Here is a 21,411-nt window from a genome sequence, read left to right as displayed (position 1 = left end):
AACAGGAATAAATATTCCTTTTGAATACTGCCATGAAACGTAAGGAGATGTAGTAAATGTTTTTAAATCCTGGGAAACAGTGAGAAACAGATACCATTTTAAAATTCCAGTTTATAAAAGCAGAGTCTACTAAACTGAAGATGAGACAGCCTAAAAATTAAAAAGGGTTTTCTCATATATCCATAAAAATAGAATATAACTGCTGCATGCATAAATAATATTCCAAACAAGTAGCCATGATTAAATTTCTCTCATCAGTCCATTAAGTTCTCTATAAGTGCTCTGTTGGATCTTGGATCAGTAAACTACTTTCAAGAGGCTCTCTGCTTCAAGACAAAAGAGTTCTAGAAATCCTGATTGGATCCACTGGTATGGGGTGAAATCTGTCTAGCTATGACAACTTGAAAATGTGTGCCCGCAAAACTATTCTCTGATGTATATGCTGATAGTTCAATGTACCTGATTCTTTCCATGACGCTCTGAGACTGTCCCCTCCTGAATGCACTAATTTTGACCTGTAGGACTATAGGCAGAGCCTTCAAGCTAGCATCATAATAAAACAGAAACTATCTACAAATAACTGTTGTGATTCAGGCTACTGTAACAATACTGCTGCCAACTAAAGAAATGTCACTTGCCATCCAGTTCTGTTAAGAATGAAGCTATTTTGTAGGCAGCATAGAAACACAGGTATAGAGAATAGACCTGTGGACACAGTGCGGGAAGGAGGGAAGTTGTGAAGTTGCTCAGTCGTGTCCGACTCTGCGACAGCATGGATTATAGCCGACTAGGCTCCTCTGTCCATGGAATTTTCCAGGCAAGAGCACTGGAGTGGGTTGCCATTTCCTTTTCCAGGGGATCTGGCAGACCCAGGGATCAAACCCAGGTCTTCTGCATTGCAGGCAGATGCTTTAACGTCTGGGCCACCAGGGAAGCTGGTATGGTGTGAAATCTGTCTAGCGGAAAGGAGAGGGTGGGACAGATTGAATGAGTAGCATTGACATATATACATTACCATAATGTATAAAATAGATACCTAGTGGGAATTTGCTATATCGTGCAGGGAGCTCAACCTGGTGCTCTGTGACAACCTAGCGGGGTGAATGGGGTGGGTGGTTGGAGGGAGGTTCAAGAGGGAGGGGACATATGTATACCTATGGCTGATTCATGTTGATATATGACAGAAACCAACAGAACATTGTAAAGCAATTATCCTCCAATTAAAAATTAATGTTGGTGAAAGTCGTGTCCAACTGTGTGACCCCATGGATGGTAGCCTGCCAGGCTCCTCTGTCCATGGAATTTTCCAGGCAAGAATACTGGAGTGGGTTGCCATTTCCTTCTCTGAAAAGAATGTTTAAAAAAGATTTAAAAAAAGAATTAATCTATTAGCCACTGTAGTCACTGACCTTCAACACAACCTGAAAGGAATTAGGACAGAATGAAGCACTCTATGCTTTGGGAAAACTGCCAGAACAGACCTTCAGATAGATAGGTATTTTCAGGAAAAAATTTTTATGATCCTGGCTTCTTGTATCTTCTTGTATTTAGAAAAGCACTAAAGCCATTAACTAAGATATCTGTTCCTCATGACTAGCAGCAATTTTCTATGGAGATGTGTACTTGGTTGCACATACCCCTTTCACCAAAATAACATCTATACTGACCTTCCTCCTTACCTCTTCAGAACAGTTTCTCAGAGTTATTTGAGGCTGTCATCTGGGCTATAGTCCTCAGTAAGATACTGAGTGAATTCAACTCACTCAGCTTTTCAAAAAATTAAAATTCAGCTTTTAAAAATATTAATTTATTTTAATTGGAGGATAATTACTTTACAATATTGTGATGGTTTCTGCCATACACTGACATGAATCAGCCTTGGGTGCACATGTGTTCCCTCATCCTGAATCCCCCTCCTACCTCCATCCCCACCCCATCCCTCTGGGTTGTCCCAGAGCACCGGCTTTGAGTGCCCTGCTTCATGCATCAAGCTTGCACTGGTCATCTATTTTGCATATGGTAATATACATGTTTCAATGATATTCTCTCAAATCATCCCACCCTTGCCTTCTCCTACAGAGTCCAAAAGTCTATTCTTTACATCTGTGTCTCTTTTCCTGTCTTGCATATAGGATCATCATTACCATCTTTCTAAATTCTATAAATTCCATATAATATACTGTATTGGTGTTTTTCTTTCTGACTTACTTCACTCTGTATAATAGGCTCCAGTTTCATCTACCTCATTTGAACTGACTCAAATGCATTCTTTTTAAAGCCTAGTAATATTCCATTGTGTATATGTACCACAATTCCCTTATCCATTCGTCTGCTGATGGACATATAGGTTGCTTCCATGTCCTAGCTATTGTAAACAGTGCTGCAATGAATATTGGGGTACATGAGTCTCTTTCAGTTCTGGTTTCCTTGATGTGTATGCCTACCATACAACCCAGTGGGATTGCTGGGTTGCATGGTCGTTGTATTTCTAGTTTTTTAAGAAATCTCCCCACTGTTCTCCACAGTGGCAGTATCAGTTTGCATTTCCACCAACAGTGTAAGAGGGTTCCCTTTTCTCCACACCATCTCCAACAGTTATTGTTTGACTTTTTGATGGTGGCCAATCTGATTAGTGCAACTCACAGCTTTTATGTTGTATGTTTTTTTCTGTTCACACCATGGACCAAGTGGTTTAAACAACAATTTATTTCTCACAGTCCTAGAGGCTAGGAAGTCTAAGATCAAGATTTTTACCTTCTCTGTGTTGCAGACTTCTAACTCCTTGTATCTTCACATGGCAAAATTAGGGTGAGAGAGCTCTCTGGGGTCCCTTTGATAAGTGCCCTAATCCCATTCCTGAAGACTCTATTCTTATGACCTAATTACCTCAAGGCCCCACTTCCTAATACCATTGTACTGGGGATTCAGATTTCAACATATGAATTTGTGTGGGGACAGAAGCATTCAATCAAATACCAAAAACCAAGACTGAGAGCTACAGTTAATTACTATACCCAATAATATAATCAGATATAATCAAATATATATATAATATAATCAGATAGTAAGACAATAATCAGAATAGAAACTAGTGAAAATCTTTACAGTGCTTAACTATTTCATAAGAATCTAACCATTACTTCCCTGAGGGAAACAAGAGCATTGACAAAGCTCCAGGGCCTTCTCAATTTTGGACATATTTATATTAATATTTTTATTTAATTTTTAATATTAATAATATTTTACCTAGACAACTTTAAGCTATGGAAGGCTGAGTTGATCTGATATACTTACCAAATTTTTCTATAAAGCTCCTTGAGTATGGTGCTGGTAAAATATAAAATATGGAGCATATGAAATAAATTTAATTATTTCAAATATCTTTCTTTTTACAAGGTGAAAAAATAAATTTTTGTTTATTTTCCAGTCTCCCAACCCTTGTCCTCCAGGAAATTTCAAATATACATTGAGATGTAAAATATATCCTGAAAGTTTTTTATTTTTGTAGATTCAAGATTTAACCTTGAGAAGGCAAAATCAAGAGATGTCATAAATGACCTGATTACTTAAGATAGGCTTATAGGTACCTGAGAAAGAACACTTGTGTACCTATTTAGTCAAAGGGGCAAAAAATAAAAACAAGTACAGAAAAATATAACATGATTATATGGAACTTTGTTTCTCAAATGAGGAAACTTTGTTTCCTTTCTTAAAAAAAAAAAATTAAGACATTAAAATTTCAACATATAGAACACAGAAAATGTATTCTGGTAAGACAAAAATCTCTGCTATCTAGGCAGAAGGTAAAGAGGAATATTTTACTTTTGTAAGCAAGTCCCATAGAACTGAGTGAACTTTGCCAAAATTTTAGCACCTTTCAGTGTTTTTCAGACTCAAGTATTACACACCAAGGCAAATAAAATTCACAGTCCTAAAGTTTGTCTTTAACTATGTATTTTCGTATTCGAGAACAAATTCTTACTGTGTGAACATGAATTTTAAAAAATGTTTCTAAGCTAGTGGTTTCTATCAGAATGATTGTTTTTCTCTGAAGTCTATCTCACGCAAAGCATTAGAATTAAAATTTTTTTTCTGTTAATCTGGGGACTAATCCATTTATATAAGTGCCTATTTATCTCTATAAACCAATCAGGACAGAGTTCTTTAATCTGAGGAATAATCTGTTGCCGAGGTCCAGCTGATCCAGGGTATTCGGCTTTGGCGACTATTGATTTATTTATTTATCAAAGATATAAAGAGTAATAGAATGAGGATAGCTCAGTAGGAAAATTCAGTGGAGAAAAGAAGCTGAGTAGCTTGGTTTACGAGGAAAATCAATATAACCCATGACACCAGGTTAGCTCTGACCACGGAGGCTGCAGGCGCCCTCTCGAATAGCGGAAGGTGCCCCACCTTAGACACCTTCTCGAGTGGGTCTTAGAAGCCCAGGCAAATAAATGGTCGCAGAGGATATCCACGCTCCAGATGGAGACTCAGCTGGAAGTTAAGGGGAAGAATGACATGGGGAGACCAAGGGTTGGTGAGCAAGGCCAGTAGCTTTATTTTCAACAGGGGTTTTTATACCCTAAGTTACACACAGAGGATAATAGGGGATGCAAAGTCAGCAGTCTTTGATCCTTATCAAAAACCAGGGTTTCTTTCCTGCAAATTTATAGTATACAAATGGTTTAGGTGATTTACATCATCTTCTGACCAGAAGGCCTATTAACATTTTATGACTCTTGACAAAGACTTATCAACAAAGACTTATTTTCCCTAAGAGTAATTATTTTAAGATTTGGCACCATCTTCCTTGCATTCCTATAGGGCGGATGTATAATGGGTTTTACAACAAAGGAAAGAATTTATTACCTTAAGGGTCTAAAGTTACTAACACCAAGGCCACTACTTATTTTTTCTACATACCAACTATTAATTAATACATATTCAAGGATACAATTCAGGGGATGTGGAAATTTGGCAACAAACATTGGCTCATTAATGAAATCTTTTACTAGTTTTATTCTGACAGTTTCTAACTCTCTGAGAGGCTCTAAAGCTATTTGAATATCTTAAGCTTCCCGTGCCTCGAGGCTGGGAGACTGTAAACAATCGTATGCATAGCTGTAGGAGTCCAGGTAAACTTGTCAGGTGAGTTAGAAAGCCATCTGAGGGGTTTGGATTTAAACACTCCTAGTTGCCCAGGAACTTTATTAATTGGAGCTGTAAGTTAACTCTTTGACAGAGAGAGTGAGATGGTGGTGGGGGACAGCCCCCAGTAAAGTCAGAGGTGAGAGCACAAAGCAATAAGGTAGGCAGACTCTGGTTTTTGGGGTGGGTAGATGCTCGAGAATATCCGGGGGACTCCTGAGGCTCGATCCCGCCTTTGCATATGCCGAGCCTCCTTCCTCATGACCTTTGTCACGAGTGGAATGTCTCTCGCCGGCTCCCGGCAATCTGATTTATTAGTTTACACTGTCCAAAAGTGGGAAGGTACTTCATAAATGTTCAGTAAGAAGTCAAAGCCTTCCTCGATTTAATACATATACATTGAGAACTTAAAAGTTTCAGATCTATAATAACTTCAGCCATAGGCAAGTGAACTTACCAGTCCAGATCTCAAAGTTGTTCACCTTTTCAGTGGGCTCTAAATTCTTAGCTGATTAGCTCTGCTTTCACACACAGACAAGAGTGGATAAACAAGATTCTCTATTGTCTCTCATCCATGAGAAAATAGTCTTCTATAGTAAATGAATGGGTCATAAAAACATTGTCTCAATCATTGCTACCAATGAGACTAAATTATGAACTATGCCTGAAACAGAAACAAAAATAAGACATAAAATCAGTAAGGCAGGCAAAACCTACATTAAGGTCCAAAACAGTTAAGGTCTTATTGCCACATGGAGTGGCTGTGAGAGCCATGCAAGTCACTGTGAGAGCCAAGAAAGAGAACTGCCCTGGCTTAAGTAGATATTAAGGTGCCATTCTCAAGCAATGCAGTTTCCTTGGCTCTATATGTTCTGCTTACATGGGTATCAAGGCAAATGTATAATTTTCAAAATAGTAAAATCATGATGTATATAAATGTAAGATGAACACATGTCAAAATTTTTATTTAATTATTAATAAAGGAGGGAACCAATAATATATTAAAACGAATTTCCAGCAACCAATTTAAACCTTAAAACCTAGATGTCTCAATATTTCTTCTTTTATAATTAAGGACATGAATTTACACTTTTAAATGTTTTCATCTCCAACTTAAAAGGCTTCTCTTAAATTGCTCCAAAATTCTAGTCCTATACACTGCATCTTTCCTATCCAGAATCCTTTTATTATTGGAACTACTTAGTTAAGAAGGCTTGCAATTTTAAAACTTTAGACAAGATTTCATTTGCTTAAACTGAATCCAAAAACGGGGAATAAGAAAATCAGGGATGTCATAAAATGTATACAAGGTAATAAAATTTTGCAAGTGTAATATGGAGCATGGAGCATGTAATATTCTGCTTCTACATTTGCTATTTCAGAAATAAATGACTCATAGCCAAGACATAGAAGCAACCTAAATGTTCATTGACAGATGAATGGATCAAGATAATGTGCTATACATACACACACACACACACACACACACACACACACACACACACACACAATGGAATGCTGTGGGCATGCTCAGTCAATCTCATGTTCAATTCTTTGTGACCCCATGGACTGTAGTCCTTCAGGATTCTCTGTCCATGGGATTTTCCAGGCAAGAATACTGGAGTGGGCTGCCATTTCCTACTCCTGAGGATCTTCTCAAGCCAGGGATCCAAACCCTGTCTCCTGTGTCTCCTGCATTGTCAGGCAGATTCTTTACCACTGTGGCACCTGGGAAATCCAATGGAAGAATGAAGTAATGCCACTTTCAGCAACATGGATGGACCGAGATTATTATATTAAGCGAAGTGAGTCAGACAAAGACAATTATATGATATCACTTATATGTGGAATCTAAAAAGATACAAATGAACTTATTTACAAAACAGAAATAGACTCAGACATAGAAAACAAATTATGGTTACTAAAGGGGTAATGAAAGAAGGGGGTGGTGGAGATAAATTAGGAGTTTGGGATTAACGCATACACTACTATAATACAAGGAACTATACTCAATATCTTGTAATAACCTATAATGGAAAACAATCTGAAAAAGGATATAAATATGCATTTATATATATATATACACACATATAAATGCATAACTGAATGACTATGCTGTAGACTGAAAACATTGTAAATAATTTATACTTCAATTTAAAAAATGAACAACTCAGTTACTATGTTTCATTGATTTCAAATGCATATTTTAAAATTTAATGTCTCAGAAATCTGGATAAATTTTGTTACTAGCCATTGACTACTTTTTTTCCCCCTACATTTGATGTCTTGGCAATTGGGATGTTTCTTACAGTCAGTGAAATCTTAGGTAAAATATGATACTGTTGTTTCCTGGAAACGCTATTCCATGACATTATAAACACTAGAAACAGTTTATATATTGAATGCTAACGAAACTATGTCCATAGATGCTCCTGCATCTCCTCTATTTCCTGCTTTGGCAGGAAGATTCTTTACCACTAGTGCATATATATATATATATATGGACTTCCCAGGTGGCTCAGATGGTAAAGAATCAGCCTAAAATGTGGGAGACCTGGGTTTGATACCTGGGTCGGGAGATTCTCTGGAGAAGGGAATGTCTACCCACTCCAGTATTCTTGCCTGGAGAATTCCATGGACAGAGAAGCCTGGCAGGCTACAGTCCATGGCGTCACAGAGTTGGACACCACACTTTTCTCTGCAGGGGAGATATTTTTACTTCTGAAGAGGTAAAACATACAAAGTCTCAAAAGTATCAGATTATTCAGTGAAAAATGAAAGTGAAAGTCGCTCAGCCATATCTGACTCTTTGCGACCCCATGGACTAAACAGTCTGTGGGAATTCTCCAGGCCAGAATACAGGAGTGGGTAGCCTTTCCCTTCTCCAGGGGATCTCCCCAACCCAGGGGTCCAACCCAGTTGAGTGAAAAGCTTTCAGTTCAATGAAAAGCTTTCCTTAAATCCTGTCTACAGCCACATATTTCTCCTCCAGTAGGCAACTCTTTGGTTTGTGCTTTCCCAAATATATCCACACATTTTTTTCCCCCTTGTTTCCCACACAGATAGTAGCAAATGGTACATTTTGTTTTTGTTTTCACTTAACATACTTTGTATATCTTTCCAGAACAGTGTTTGCAGAGCTTCTGTATCATTTTTAATGGCTGCATAATGAATACACCATAGTTTATTTAACATTTGATAGTTAAAATATTTGCAATTTTCTGCTATTACAATGACTGCTGCTATGAATATTTTTGTGCATAAGTCACTTCACACCCAAGGGAGTATATCTTTAGAATAAATAGCTAGCAATAGAATTGCTGAATGTAATTTCAAGAATTGCTAGAACATATGCTCCCTATATATATTTCCATTTTGCTGACCATTGTACTCCCAAGAGCCTAGAATAGTATTTGGCACATTCTAGGCATCCAATATGTATTTGATGAATGACTTTTTAAGTAGGAATAGAGGCTTACTTTTCATTATTTCAGCAGTTATTGACTCGATCTGAATGTTACTTTTTGGATTTGATGCTTGTGTTATTCTTATATTGAGCATTGCTTTTCCCAAGAGATTTGACCTCCTCCTCTCTCCCTTGGTTTCTCTCACTCTAGAACACTCCTCTCCGATCTAATTTAGAGGCAAAAGAAAGCTGGAGAAATTACATTACTATTGTGATATAAAATTCATATAATATGGCAAGACAAGAAAATTTTAAACATAAAAAAATTCTCTATGCTTTGGGCTCTTCTCTCCTTTCATTGTGTTGCGCCTGTGCATTATGCCTTGACCAAACCTCCCCACCTTAGCAGGAATACCTGCTCAGCCATAAAGAGCAACATTCTCCCAGAATCAACAAGATGACTTCTTAAAAATAACATTCCTTCTTGATCTTGTAAGGGGGTCACATAACGTACCACAATGAAGGGTAGACTTGGGTTGAGGAAACTGTCAATAATGTCGTTTGGTGTACAGTCCTTTGTCTCAAAAAAAAACTTATACAACTGTGTCTAGACTTCTAGCTGAGAAAGAGTTCTCAAAGTTTTCTGATATGCTCTTCCTTGCTTGTAATTTGTCTCGAATAAAAATTTCCATAATTAATTTTTTATCAGCATTATTTAACCAAGGCTTCCCAGGTGGCACTTATGGTTAAAGAACCCACCTGCCAATGCAGAAGATGCAGGTTCCATCCCTGGGTTGGGAAGATCCCCTGGAGGAGGGCATGGCAACTCACTTCAGTATTCTTTCCTGGGAAATCTCATGAGCAGAGGAGCCTGGCAGGTTACAGTCCACTGGGTCTCAAGAGTTGAAGCCATTTGGCAGGTATGCACACTATTTAACAAGGCAGACTTTTTAAAATAAAAAATATTAGGGCTAGAGACAGTCATCACTTAATGAAAAAAGTCTCAACTCACCAAACTAATACGCATTTAGTAAAGTACCCTCAAACTATAAATTGGAATATCAACAAAACTACAGGGAGAAATAATAAACTCTATTATCACAGTAGATTCAACACTCTCTTGGTTATTGATAACCCACATTTGTCATGGTGTCAGGAACCCTTCTCCAAATCATTACCGAATGAAAGAAATTTTAAGGCTGTGGGGGTGCCAGTATACTCTAACGGGTGCCAAAAGTGTGTAAGTATGACAGTCGTGAGAAACAAGAATTGATAACAGCTGTGTGATCACACCTAGCAAACCCAAATTCTGTGGAAAGCTCCTAAAAGGAACCTAGGTGTTTCTTTGTTGAAGGTAAGTACCAAATATTTCAGATACCACTGTCTTCCTAAAGAAGTGGGAGGAATAGGTGAGAGACTCAACTATAATGGCCAAGGCAAACAGGAGGAGAATGTGAACATTTCCTGAACATTCACCCCCAAACATTTACTGAACACTTAACTACATGATGAAAGTGAAAGAGCAGAGTGAAAAAGTTGGCTTAAAGCTCAACGTTCAGAAAACTAAGATCATGGCATCTGGTCCCATCACATCATGGCAAACTGATCGGGAAACAGTGGAAACAGTGGCTGACTGTTTTTTTTTGGTGGGGGGTGGGGCTCCAAAATCACTGTAGATGGTGATTGCAGCATGAAACTAAGAGACGCTTACTCCTTGGAAGGAAAGTTATGACCAACCTAGACAGCATATTAAAAAGCAGGGACATTACTTTGTCCACAAAGGTCCATCTAGTCAAGGCTATGTTTTTCCAGTAGTCATGTATGGATGTGAGAGTTGGACTATAAAGAAAGTTGAGCGCCAAAGAATTGATGTTTTTGAACTGTGGTGTTGGAGAAGACTCTTGAGAGTCCCTTGGACTGCAAGGAGATCCAACCAGTCCATCCTAAAGCAGATCAATCCTGGGCGTTCATTGGAAAGACTGATGTTGAAGCTGAAACTCCAATACTTGGCCACCTGATGTTAAGAGCTGATTCATTTGAAAAGACCCTGATACTGGGAAAGATTGAGGGCAGGAGGAGAAGGGGACGACAGAGGAAGAGATGGTTGGATGGCATTACCAACTCAATGGACATGGGTTTGGGTAGACTCCGGCCGTTGGTGATGGACAGGGAGGCCTGGTGTGCTGTGGTTCATGGGGTGGCAAAGAGTCGGACATGACTGAGTGACTGAACTGAACTGAACTGAGCTAACTACATGCAACTCTGTTAATTACTGTCCATTTCATATCTTAAAAGAGTCTCAAGAATAAACGAGTTCATAAAAGTTATTTCACTGTTTAAATATTACTAGCTTAGTTGCTTCAGTCCTGTCAGATTGTTTTAGACCCTATGAACTGTATGGGATATCATAATGAGATATGAAGGAAATTAGCTACTTCATTCTCATTGGTAATGATCATGACCTACTTAAAATGTAGGTCATCTCTGTCCATGGGCTTGCTTCAGGCAAGAACACTGGAGTCAGTTGCCATGCCCTTTTCCAAGGGATCTATCTGACATAGGGATCAAACCCAGTCTCTTGTTTCCTACATCAGGCAGGTTCTTTACCACTAGTGCCACCTGGGAAGCCATGTGTGTATATGTGCTAAGCTGAGTCAGACTCTTTGCAAGCCTGTGGACTATAGCCAGAAAGGCTCCTCCCTCCATGGGATTCTCCAGGCAAGAATACTGGAGTGGGTTGCCATTTCCCTCTCTAGGGGATCTTCCAGACCCACTGATCGAACCCAGGTCTCCCACATTACAGGCAGATTGGGAAGGGCCTCAATTCCTGGGAAGTGTTAGTTGCTCAGTCCCATTCAACTCTTTGCAACTCCATGGACTGCAGCCGGACAGGATCTTCTATCCATGGGATTCTCCAGGCAAGAATATGGGAGTGAGTTGCCATTCCCTTCTCCAGGGGATCTTCCCAACCCAGGGATGGAACCTGGGTCTCCTGTATTGCAGGTGGATTCTTTAAAGTAGTATTTCCAGTTCCAGTTCAGTCGCTCAGTCAAGTCCAACTCTTTGCAACCCCATGGAGCACGCCAGGCCTCCCTGTCCATTACCAATGGCTGGAGTCTACCCAAACCTATGTCCATTGAGTCAGTGATGCCATCCAACCAACTCATCCTCTGTCGTCCCCTTCTCCTCCTGCCCTCAATCTCTCCCAGCATCAGGGTCTTTTCAAATGAGTCAGCTCTTTACATCAGGTGGCCAAGTATTGGAGTTTCAGCTTCAACATCAGTTCTTCCAATGAAAACCCAGGACTGATCTGCTTTAGGATGGACTGGTTGGATCTCCTTGCAGTCCAAGGGACTCTCAAGAGTCTTCTCCAACACCACAGTTCAAAAACATCAATTCTTTGGCACTCAGCTTTCTTTATAGTCCAACTCTCATGTCCATTTATGATTACTGGAAAAACCATAGCCTTGACTAGACGGACCTTTGTTGGCAAAGTAATGTCTCTGCTTTTTAATATGCTGTCTAGGTTGGTCCTAACTTTCCTTCCAAGGAGCAAGTGTCTCTTAATTTCATGGCTGCGATCACCATCTGCAGTGATTTTCGAGCTCCCCAAATAAAGTCAGCCACTGTTTCCACTATTTCCTCATCTATTTGCCATTACGTGATGGGACCAGATGCCATGATCTTAGTTTTCTGAATGTTGAGCTTTAAGCCAACTTTTTCACTCTCCTCTTTCACTTTCATCCAGAGGCTTTTCAGTTCTTCTTCAATTTCTGCCATAAGGGTGGTGTCATCTGCATATGTGAGGTTATTGCTATTTCTCCTGGCAATCTTGATTCCAGCTTGTGCTTCCTCCAGCCCACCATTTCTCATGATGTACTCTGCATATAAGTTAAATAAGCACGGTGACAATATACAGCCTTGACATACTCCTTTTCCTATTTGGAACCAGTCTGTTGTTCCATGTCCAGTTCTAACTGTTGTTGCTTCCTGACCTGCATATAGGTTTCTCAAGAGGCAGGTCAGGGTGTCTGGTATTCCCATTTCCTTCAGAATTTTCCAGTTTATTGTGTAGTATTTAGAGAAGCCCTAAATATTCCTTAAAACTGTCTTAAAACTGCGGAGATAAGGAGAGGACAAAATTGGCGCCAGAGACTTTCGGCGCAGGTAGGGAAGACACCTATGAGCAGTCGGTGGGGGTCCTAGGGCAGCCGCGGAACTGCGGCTTCCTTCAGGCAAGAACGGTGGTCAGCTATGCCGGGGCGGAGAGGGGGCCTGAGGAGCGCTTCTGCGCAGGCGCTTACCTCCTAAATCCGCCCACTGACGAGTTAAGTTCTCTTTTTGCTCTCAGTCATGGTGAGTGTGGACGTGTTTTGTATTGCTGTCTAGATGTGTCCATAGGAGAATAGATAGGGTAATATTTAAGCTCTTTCGTCACTAGTGGGTTGTTTTCTTAGTGTTGGAGAATGATTGGGTTAAGACACAGGCCTTGGAAGGTATTTTGAGGGCTCATAGGCAATGTGAAGTGTTACTCAGCGTTTTCTGCTGATCTCGCGGGTGCGGTTGCGGCCGGACTTCCTGCTATCGGTCGAGACTCAGGGTTCGACTACCTTCTTTCTTAATCCCCTCGCCCCCCACAAAAGCCGGTTAGTTCTTACCTTCCATGTGGCAGGGTATATATGGCTCGAAATCTTTGGAATTGTTAATGGTATGGTTTCGTTCTAGTAAGTTTTAATGGGATATGAAGGAAATTAACTGCTAAATTCTTATTGGTAATGATCTTGAACTACTTAAAATGTAGCCTCAGTCACAAAGATGTAGCTGAGAAATGTGCCGAATTAGAGCAACAACAGTCATCACCCGGGGGCTTCTTGCAAATGCAGAAACTTAAGACTAAAGCCGGAAAAGAATTGTTAGCCTGGTAAATAAGTGTTGGCTTGCATGAAAGGTGCTTTGCTGCTGCTGCTAAGTCGCTTCAGTCGTGTCCGACTCTGTGCGACCCCATAGACGGCAGCCCACCAGGCTCCCCGTCCCTGGGATTCTCCTAGGCAAGAACACTGGAGTGGGTTGCCATTTCCTTCTCCAGTGCATGAAAGTGAAAAGTGAAAGTGATGTCGCTCAGTCGTGTCCGACTCTTCGCGACCCCATGGACTGCAGCCTACCAGGCTCCTCCATCCATGGGATTTTCCAGGCAAGAGTACTGGAGTGGGGTGCCATTGCCTTCTCCGAAGGTGCTTTGAAATCGGAGTTTTTAAGATTAATGGAATCTCACTAAAGAACTCAATTGCAAATTATGGGACAGATAGGTTCTGCCACGTGTAAACCGTAAGTTGAAATTTTTGATAGTCTGTTTTACTTAACTGTTCAGCCGAGATGAGGACGGTAGTTTTTTGGGTCGATGATGAGCTGGCATGTATTCTGAATCTAAAGTTGATTATTACTACTTTAGCTCTAGAATTACTCTGAGACCTGAAGAACACCCGAAACTTTATGAAAGCTTTAGTTCTTTTTAGTCAGCTACTTTTAAACTAGAAAGTTTCTATATGGCAAGATGAAATAAGAGTTCGTATGTATATTGAAATGTATGTTCTGGGGTCAAACATTTAAAAGATAAAAACTTATGAAATCTCTTGTATGTGAAAGGGTACACCGCAGAAAGATGTTATCATTAAGTCAGATGCACCTGACACCCTGTTACTGGAGAAGCATGCTGATTATATTGCATCCTATGGCTCAAAGAAAGATGACTACGTATGTATACTTTTGTGTTGAAAAGTGTTTATTCTGTAAATGTGTCAAATCATTTGGTTAGAATGGTTTGTGTTTCTTAAAAATGGTTTCCAACTCCTGCGTACCAGGGACGGATGTCTGTGGTTGAGAAGCCATGGGAGTTAACCTTGATTCTTAGCAGTACTTATGTAGAGGCTTTGGCAGACAGAGTAGATTATCTTCTACCCAGATATGTATGAATTTTGAGACAGCGAATAGATTTCTATTTTTGTAGTTGAGCTAATACTTTCAAGGTCAGTGATGTGTTGGCATGTATTACCTGAGTTTATGGTGATGTGTAATAACACTTAAGCTCTAGAATTACGCTGAGACCTTGAAAAAGTTTTATCTTGAAGAATGTTCCCTGTTTTCATCTCTGGGAACCTTAGGAAAAACAATTAAACAGCTTAATTAGAAGTAAATATTTTCCACTATAGTATAGAAAGAGCTGAATTATTTACCACGTTGGGAAACATCTCTACTAATGAATTCCCATGAATATCTGCAGTTATGGAGTTGTTAGAGCCATATAACAGTATGGGTATTTAGCTTCTGTGTTGAGTATCTCTAAACTGACATCAGTTCAGACTGACCCATTAATTTCTGTGCTTTAGGAATATTGCATGTCTGAATATTTGAGAATGAGTGGCATCTATTGGGGTCTGACCGTAATGGATCTCATGGGACAACTACATCGTATGAATAGAGAAGAAATTCTGACGTTTATTAAGTCTTGTCAACACGAGTGTGGTGGAATAAGTGCTAGTATTGGACATGATCCTCATCTTTTGTATACTCTTAGTGCTGTTCAGGTAAATACTAATGAAAATTCTGCAGTCTTGGTAGTGTATTCTGTTACCTAAGTAAGAGAATTGAAAATAGGGATCAGTATCTATGTAAAAAGCTATCCATATCTTTTCAAATGAGATCTGTTTCAAAGCAAGGTCAATGATGTGATGGCATGTATTAGCTGAATCCAAAGTTGATGTAAATTTTAAAATGGCACTGAGACCTTGGACAGTAAAATGTTTATTTTACGTATATGTAAATGTCTGGAACTCACTAAGTGGAAGATTTTTTTTTTTTTTTTTTTGAGCAAGAAAAATTCTTTTGGTGTTAAGGCACTGAAATCTGATTTATTTATTGTACAGCATGACCTACCCTATCCCAATAGATTTATACCCTATCCCGATAGAAAACATGTCTTCCTGATGATACGAAACATTTTTTAAAGCAGGTAGTATATTCTAAAGATTTGTCACGTGAAACTTTATTCAGAGAACAGTACTTAGCATAATGAATTATATAAACTGCTCAAAGCCTGTGTACAATATGTGTAGAAGCCTCCTTCATTCAGCTTTTTTTGTATTGGTCAGACTTCCTGCATGGCATTTGCTTTCTTACATGGCCTCGCCATTTCCTCCCTTTAGTTTCATCTTCTCATCTAATTTCTGGAAATGCCAGGCTACCTGTGGTTCCCTGCTTTTACTCTGCCATTTCACGACTTTGCTCTTTACTGTGGAGTTGACTTTTTAAAAATTAAAAAAAAAAAATTTTTTTTTTCGGCCTTGCTCTGGCTTGTGGAATCTTAGTTCCCTGACCAGAGATTGAATTGGGGTCAAGGCAGTGAAAGCACTGAATCTTAACTGCTGAACCACCAGGGATGTCCGCCTGGAGTTAGCTTTGATTTTGATATTTGTAAAGATTCACAAATAAGGGTTTAAAGTCAGTATAAGTTTCATAAATGAGTCTAAGTGTTAACAGTGGTTAAAGACTTGTTGGTAATACCTATAATTTTACTCTGTAATAGAATTGCATATTTGAGAAAAGTTTTCAAGGTGCATAGACAAAAGGACATGCATGCTTGACAACTTAGAAGGTAGTTGAGAAGAACATCATTAGGACAAACTGACCAGTGGCGAGGTATCTACTTACCATGGTTTGTTTCTATTACAGATACTTACTCTCTATGATAGTATTAATGTTATTGACATAAATAAAGTTGTGGAATATGTTCAGAGTCTACAGAAAGAAGATGGTTCTTTTGCTGGAGATATCTGGGGTAATGTCACTTTAATCCTTGGCACCTAGAATACCAATATAAAAATGTTTTGCTTCGGTGTTTATTACAGTAATAAGCTTGGTTGCAGATTTTAAAGTATAATGAGTTGGGGCTTTGCTAATAGTTTATAAGGAGATTATAAGTTTTTCATTTTTTCAGGTCCCACTAAGCAGCTGGTCTAACTGGAGTTAATGGTCTGCTGGAAGTTCCAGCATGCACTGTGCTAGTTATAGCAGCATACAGGAGTACTGGAACAGAGAGGGCAAGTCTAAAAGATAAGGTAGGTGAAACTTTTTTCCCCAGTATTTGGTGGCTTTGTAAAGTTTTTTAAAAACTTAATTAGCAAGGGGAAAATAATTTAAAAAAAAAAAAAAAAAGCTTTACAAAATTACTGAATATTTGAGTGGAGGGAGGGAGTAGTGTTTTACTTGATAAAACTAGATAATCTCTGCTTTAGGGCTGAATACAGTGCAGGCCGGAGAGACCAGCTGCTTCATGGGATGTGAAAATCTACTTATATAATAGGGTAAGTTTATTATCATTCTTAGAAATTAACTAGTTACCTTATCTTTCTGGGCGCTCTGTAAGCAATTAGTTCACTGTACTTTTGAGCCATTTTCTAGTACTTATTTTCCTTAGAAGTAAAGTAAGTGAATATACACTTCAGATGTAGTTTTCCTCCTGGACAGTCGAAGTACATGTTAGGCCTGAACTTTTGAAAATATAACTATGGTAGTTGTACAGAGATTTTTAATTAACTTTATCTAATATGATTAGAAGCCTCTGATAACACATAATGCTTTGGTTTGCTTTATTTTTAGGAGAAATTGATACAAGATTCTCTTTTTGTGCAGTGGCAACTTTGGCACTATTGGTAAGTTTCAAATGTATTGGAAATGATTAACTTTTGATGATTATTCTGGAACTTAATAGGCATGTTTTCTGATTATAGGGGAAGTTGGATGCTATTAATGTGGAAAAGGCAATCGAATTTGTTTTATCATGTATGAACTTTGATGGTGGATTTGGTTGCAGACCAGGTTCTGAATCCCATGCTGGGCAGGTAATTCATTAATCCAAATTAAAATGTAGTATCAGTTTTGAAGGGATAACCAGTATAACTGAAAAATAGCAAGTTAATTTGACTGAATGTAGAAAATAAGAATTGCTTAATTGCTGCGTGAGGAAGGCATTTTTACAGTTGCTGACTTTGAGTCCCCTGTTGGTGAAATCCTTTGGCCCAAATAAACATAAGTAGTTTTGTAATTACCAGAAATATATTTTGATTTTCCATTAGTTTTTATGTGTGGGTGTTAGTCACTCAGTTATGTCCAACTTTTTGCGACCTCATGGACTATAGCCCCCCAGGCTCCTCTGTCCATGGAATTCTCCAGGCAAGAAGACTGGAGTGGGTTGCCATTCTCTTCTCTAATTTTAAGTAAGCAGATAAAAAACATTCTGCATCCCCTATCCTGAACACCTGTTGTAAACTATTGTCAAACAGTTTGCTCTTAGCCATGAAAAAACTGATGGTAGTCTTTCATTGCAGAGTTGGATCCTAGTAGTATGCTTCAGATTTGTTCAAATAACTATGTGATGTTTATGTTTGCGATTTTTACTGTCAGCAAATTTTTAGATAGAAAATGGAGCTTTAATAATTAAAGTAGGTTTTTTTAAATCAGTGTTACTGTTGAAAAACTATTATACACATGTACTTTATGTCTGTAATTTTAGATCTATTGTTGCACAGGATTCTTGGCTATTACTAGTCAGTTACACCAAGTAAATTCTGATTTACTCGGTTGGTGGCTTTGTGAACGACAGCTTCCATCAGGTGGACTCAATGGAAGGCCAGAGAAGGTATTGTTTTTTAAGATTAATCTTTAAATTTTATAAACTTGAGTGAGGACTGCTTTTTTTTGCCTTTTGTTTTGTAATATTGCTCTTACAAATTGATCGTGAGCTTTTTAATTTTACTATAATACTTTGCAAAATTTAGTTGTATCTTCTAAAAATGCTCTTGGCAAAAGTAAAACAAGAGTTGAAATGCCTATTAATCCTGATGTCCATTTAAAAGACAATCGTGACAAGATTGCCTGGTACTTTTTGATTTTCTTTGACAAATAACTCAGGGCTTTAAAATGTGTTTGTATTCATAGTATAAATTCTTAAAATTTATACTTATTTATAAAATTCTTTCTGAAGGAATCCTTCAGAATTTTATTTATAAAAATCCATCTGAAGGCCTTCTATTTTTCACCTACGTGAAACTTTCTTCTTTAAACTATACCGGGGACTCTCAATCGTGCATTATACATATCTGGGAATAAAAGGCCACTATTAATACTTGGATCTTGTACAGAAATCTCCATGCTCACTTACAGATGGGAAAGGATAATGGATTTGCCAAAAGAAAGATTTCTTTTTAAAAACTGGGTTATAACATTTTCATTTAAAATCTTTATTTTTAAAGAAAAACTCAATTCTGTTTAGCTCTCAACATACTCTAAATTGGGTCTGTAAAGACCAGATAGTAAATATTTTTACCTTTGCCCGATGGGCTTGTTGCACCTACACTGCTGCCCTGAAGAACATTGTTGCCACAGACAATAAAAAATGAATGGGTATGGTTGTATTCCATTAATGGACAAGTATGAATTTCATACTGGTTTTCCTTTCAAAATACTGTTTTTAAAAATCATTTACAAATACTAAAAGCTGTTCTTCGGTTTGGGCCCTTGAGCTAAAATATGATAAAGCCTATTGATGCTTTTATTCTGGATCATTGTATTTTTGTGTAATTTTGCTTTCTTGTTACTTCTGAATAAGTTTAAAAACCACAATTGGTACCTAGTTAAGATCCATTGAAAAATCTGGGCAACTTTTCAATAATTAGGAAATGGGTGAGGGTGGGGATAGCACTTACAATCTAGGACAGCTTTTAATGTTCTTGTGGATCACCCTGGGATCTAGTTGAAATTCAGTGTAAGGTGTGGGGTCTTCTGCATTTAAGTTATGATTTGACGAGCAAGGGTGATTTTATTTTTTTAACCCAAGTTGTATACCTTCTTGGACAGCACTTATGGAAAATGCTGCCCATGGCAGTGAAACGTATATTGCCATAGTTCTTAGAAGCCTTACTACCAGTTTCTTGGAAAAGGAACTGATGTAGGCATTCATTTCATATAGAAATTAAGGTGGATAGATGGTTATCAGTGACTACTGAAACTGAAACATTTAGCATGGTTTTCTGTGGAATCAAGAATCTGCCTGCAATGTAGGCAGCACAGGAGATGTGGTTTCAATTCCTGACTCAGGAAGATCCTCTAGAGAAGGAAATGGCAATCCACTCTAGTATTCTTTGCCTGAAAATTTCCATGGACAGAGGAGCCTGGTGGGCTACAGTTCATGGGGTTGCAAAGAGTCAGACATGACTGAGCATTTCTGTATACTCATATTCTAGTTCTGTGGAATGAAGCATTTGATCTCTTTCCAATGATTATCTTTTAATTCTAAGCAATTTTTGGATTTCAGTGTTTCAAACACTGCATTGTCAATATATCCCTTGATTCCCCTCTCACCCCAGGTATTTAGAAAATACATTTGTGGCAACTTGTGGCTTTTTCCTTCTAGTTACCAGATGTATGCTATTCATGGTGGGTGTTGGCTTCCCTAAAGATAATTGGAAGGCTTCATTGGATTGATAGAGAAAAACTCCGCAGTTTCATCCTAGCATGTCAAGATGAAGAAACAGGAGGATTTGCAGATAGGCCAGGAGATATGGCAAGTATATTTATGACTGTTAACAGTTAAAATTTTCAGTGTAGTTCTGTTTTACTCTTAAGATTCTAAGGGTTCTAAATTTTTAAAACTAGGAATTGGTGGGGAACAAATAGTATTTTTCAAGTGTTGCTTTGAAAGGATGCTTTTAAAATGTCATTTAAAAGTGTACTAAGGTTCTTTTCTGGTGGCTCAGATGGTAAAGAATCTGCCTGCAACGCCTGCAACTGTTCAATCACAGTATTCTTGCTTGGAGAATTCCATGGACAGGAGCCTGGCAGGCTATGGTCCATGGGGGTCTCAGAGATTTGAACATGACTGAGTGACTAACACACACAAAAGAGTGTATAAAAGATCTGAAACACATATACAGTACTTATTCCTAAGACATGACGGTGTGTGCCAAGTCCTCTGTTTAAAAAGTGCAGTTTGAAACCATTATTTCAGAAAATTTTAAGATAATATTTAAATACAGAGTGCAATGGGCTCCAGTATAATCCCTGTTCAAAAGCAGGGTTTTAGAAGTTTTCATTTTGTAATATTCTATAAATTCTTGTTTTTTAATAGGTAGATCCTTTTCATACTCTGTTTGGAATTGCTGGATTGTCACTTTTGGGAGAAGAACAGATTAAACCTGTTAGCCCTGTTTTTTGCATGCCTGAAGAAGTACTTCGGAGAGTGAATGTTCAGCCTGAACTAGTGAGCTAGATTAGATCCCTTGATGGAGAAGTTGGTTAATATAGTTTTTATTGTGTTTTAACATTTCAGTAGTTGAAGTGCTTAACAAACTTAATAACTACCGTGTTAATATTTGTACATGAATTGTGTTAATTTTAATAAATTATATAATTATACATATTGTAAATTAAGATCTTTATTGTATCTTTCCTTCTGGAATGCTGTTGTTACTCTGATTTTTTTTGTTTATCCTTCAGTGTATTTGTTTTCTTGTATGTCTTCATAACAGCAAACTTGAACTCTTTAGCTGATGAAGTCTTGTGTTTTGATTTTCCTGGGTACTCCCTTGATATGTTATATATAACTATAGTTAATGTAGATTGGTCTTTGTCAGTGAGAACGTTACTGATAAAGAGTTCATGAACCACATAGGAATTAAAAGATGAAATAAAAATAAATGGCTGAAATTTGGGAATATTTCATGCTTGTGGTTAATGAGTCGGGTACAGAGTGGGTTAGGTAAATGAAGAGAATTCACTAGGAAGAGGATTGCAATCTGGACTAC

At 38.2% G+C, this 21,411-nt stretch overlaps 1 protein-coding gene and 3 non-coding genes across 4 annotated transcripts; all 4 read left to right on the top strand.

The window, feature by feature from the left end:
* The first annotated feature begins 12,893 nt into the window (after positions 1–12,893).
* RABGGTB (Rab geranylgeranyltransferase subunit beta) lies at positions 12,894–21,313 on the top strand. Its single transcript, XM_005893466.3, has 9 exons — positions 12,894–12,913; positions 14,201–14,308; positions 14,941–15,138; positions 16,283–16,388; positions 17,210–17,262; positions 17,341–17,451; positions 18,123–18,248; positions 20,022–20,171; positions 20,736–21,313. Exons 1-9 carry the CDS (start codon positions 12,911–12,913, stop codon positions 20,874–20,876), a joined length of 996 nt encoding a protein of 331 aa, XP_005893528.1. The 5' UTR covers positions 12,894–12,910; the 3' UTR covers positions 20,877–21,313.
* Positions 13,951–14,029, top strand: LOC138987334 (small nucleolar RNA SNORD45). The gene has a single exon (XR_011463820.1). It is a non-coding gene; the product is annotated as a small nucleolar RNA SNORD45 (small nucleolar RNA).
* On the top strand, positions 14,580–14,662 carry LOC138987336 (small nucleolar RNA SNORD45). The gene has a single exon (XR_011463822.1). It is a non-coding gene; the product is annotated as a small nucleolar RNA SNORD45 (small nucleolar RNA).
* On the top strand, positions 15,270–15,341 carry LOC138987335 (small nucleolar RNA SNORD45). The gene has a single exon (XR_011463821.1). It is a non-coding gene; the product is annotated as a small nucleolar RNA SNORD45 (small nucleolar RNA).
* Positions 21,314–21,411: the final 98 nt, after the last annotated feature.

The sequence above is a fragment of the Bos mutus genome, chromosome 3 (assembly GCF_027580195.1).
Source record: "Bos mutus isolate GX-2022 chromosome 3, NWIPB_WYAK_1.1, whole genome shotgun sequence".
Taxonomy (NCBI): Eukaryota; Metazoa; Chordata; class Mammalia; order Artiodactyla; family Bovidae; genus Bos; species Bos mutus.
Note: the sequence above shows the minus strand (reverse complement) of the source record. Positions and strands in the feature narration are given on the sequence as shown.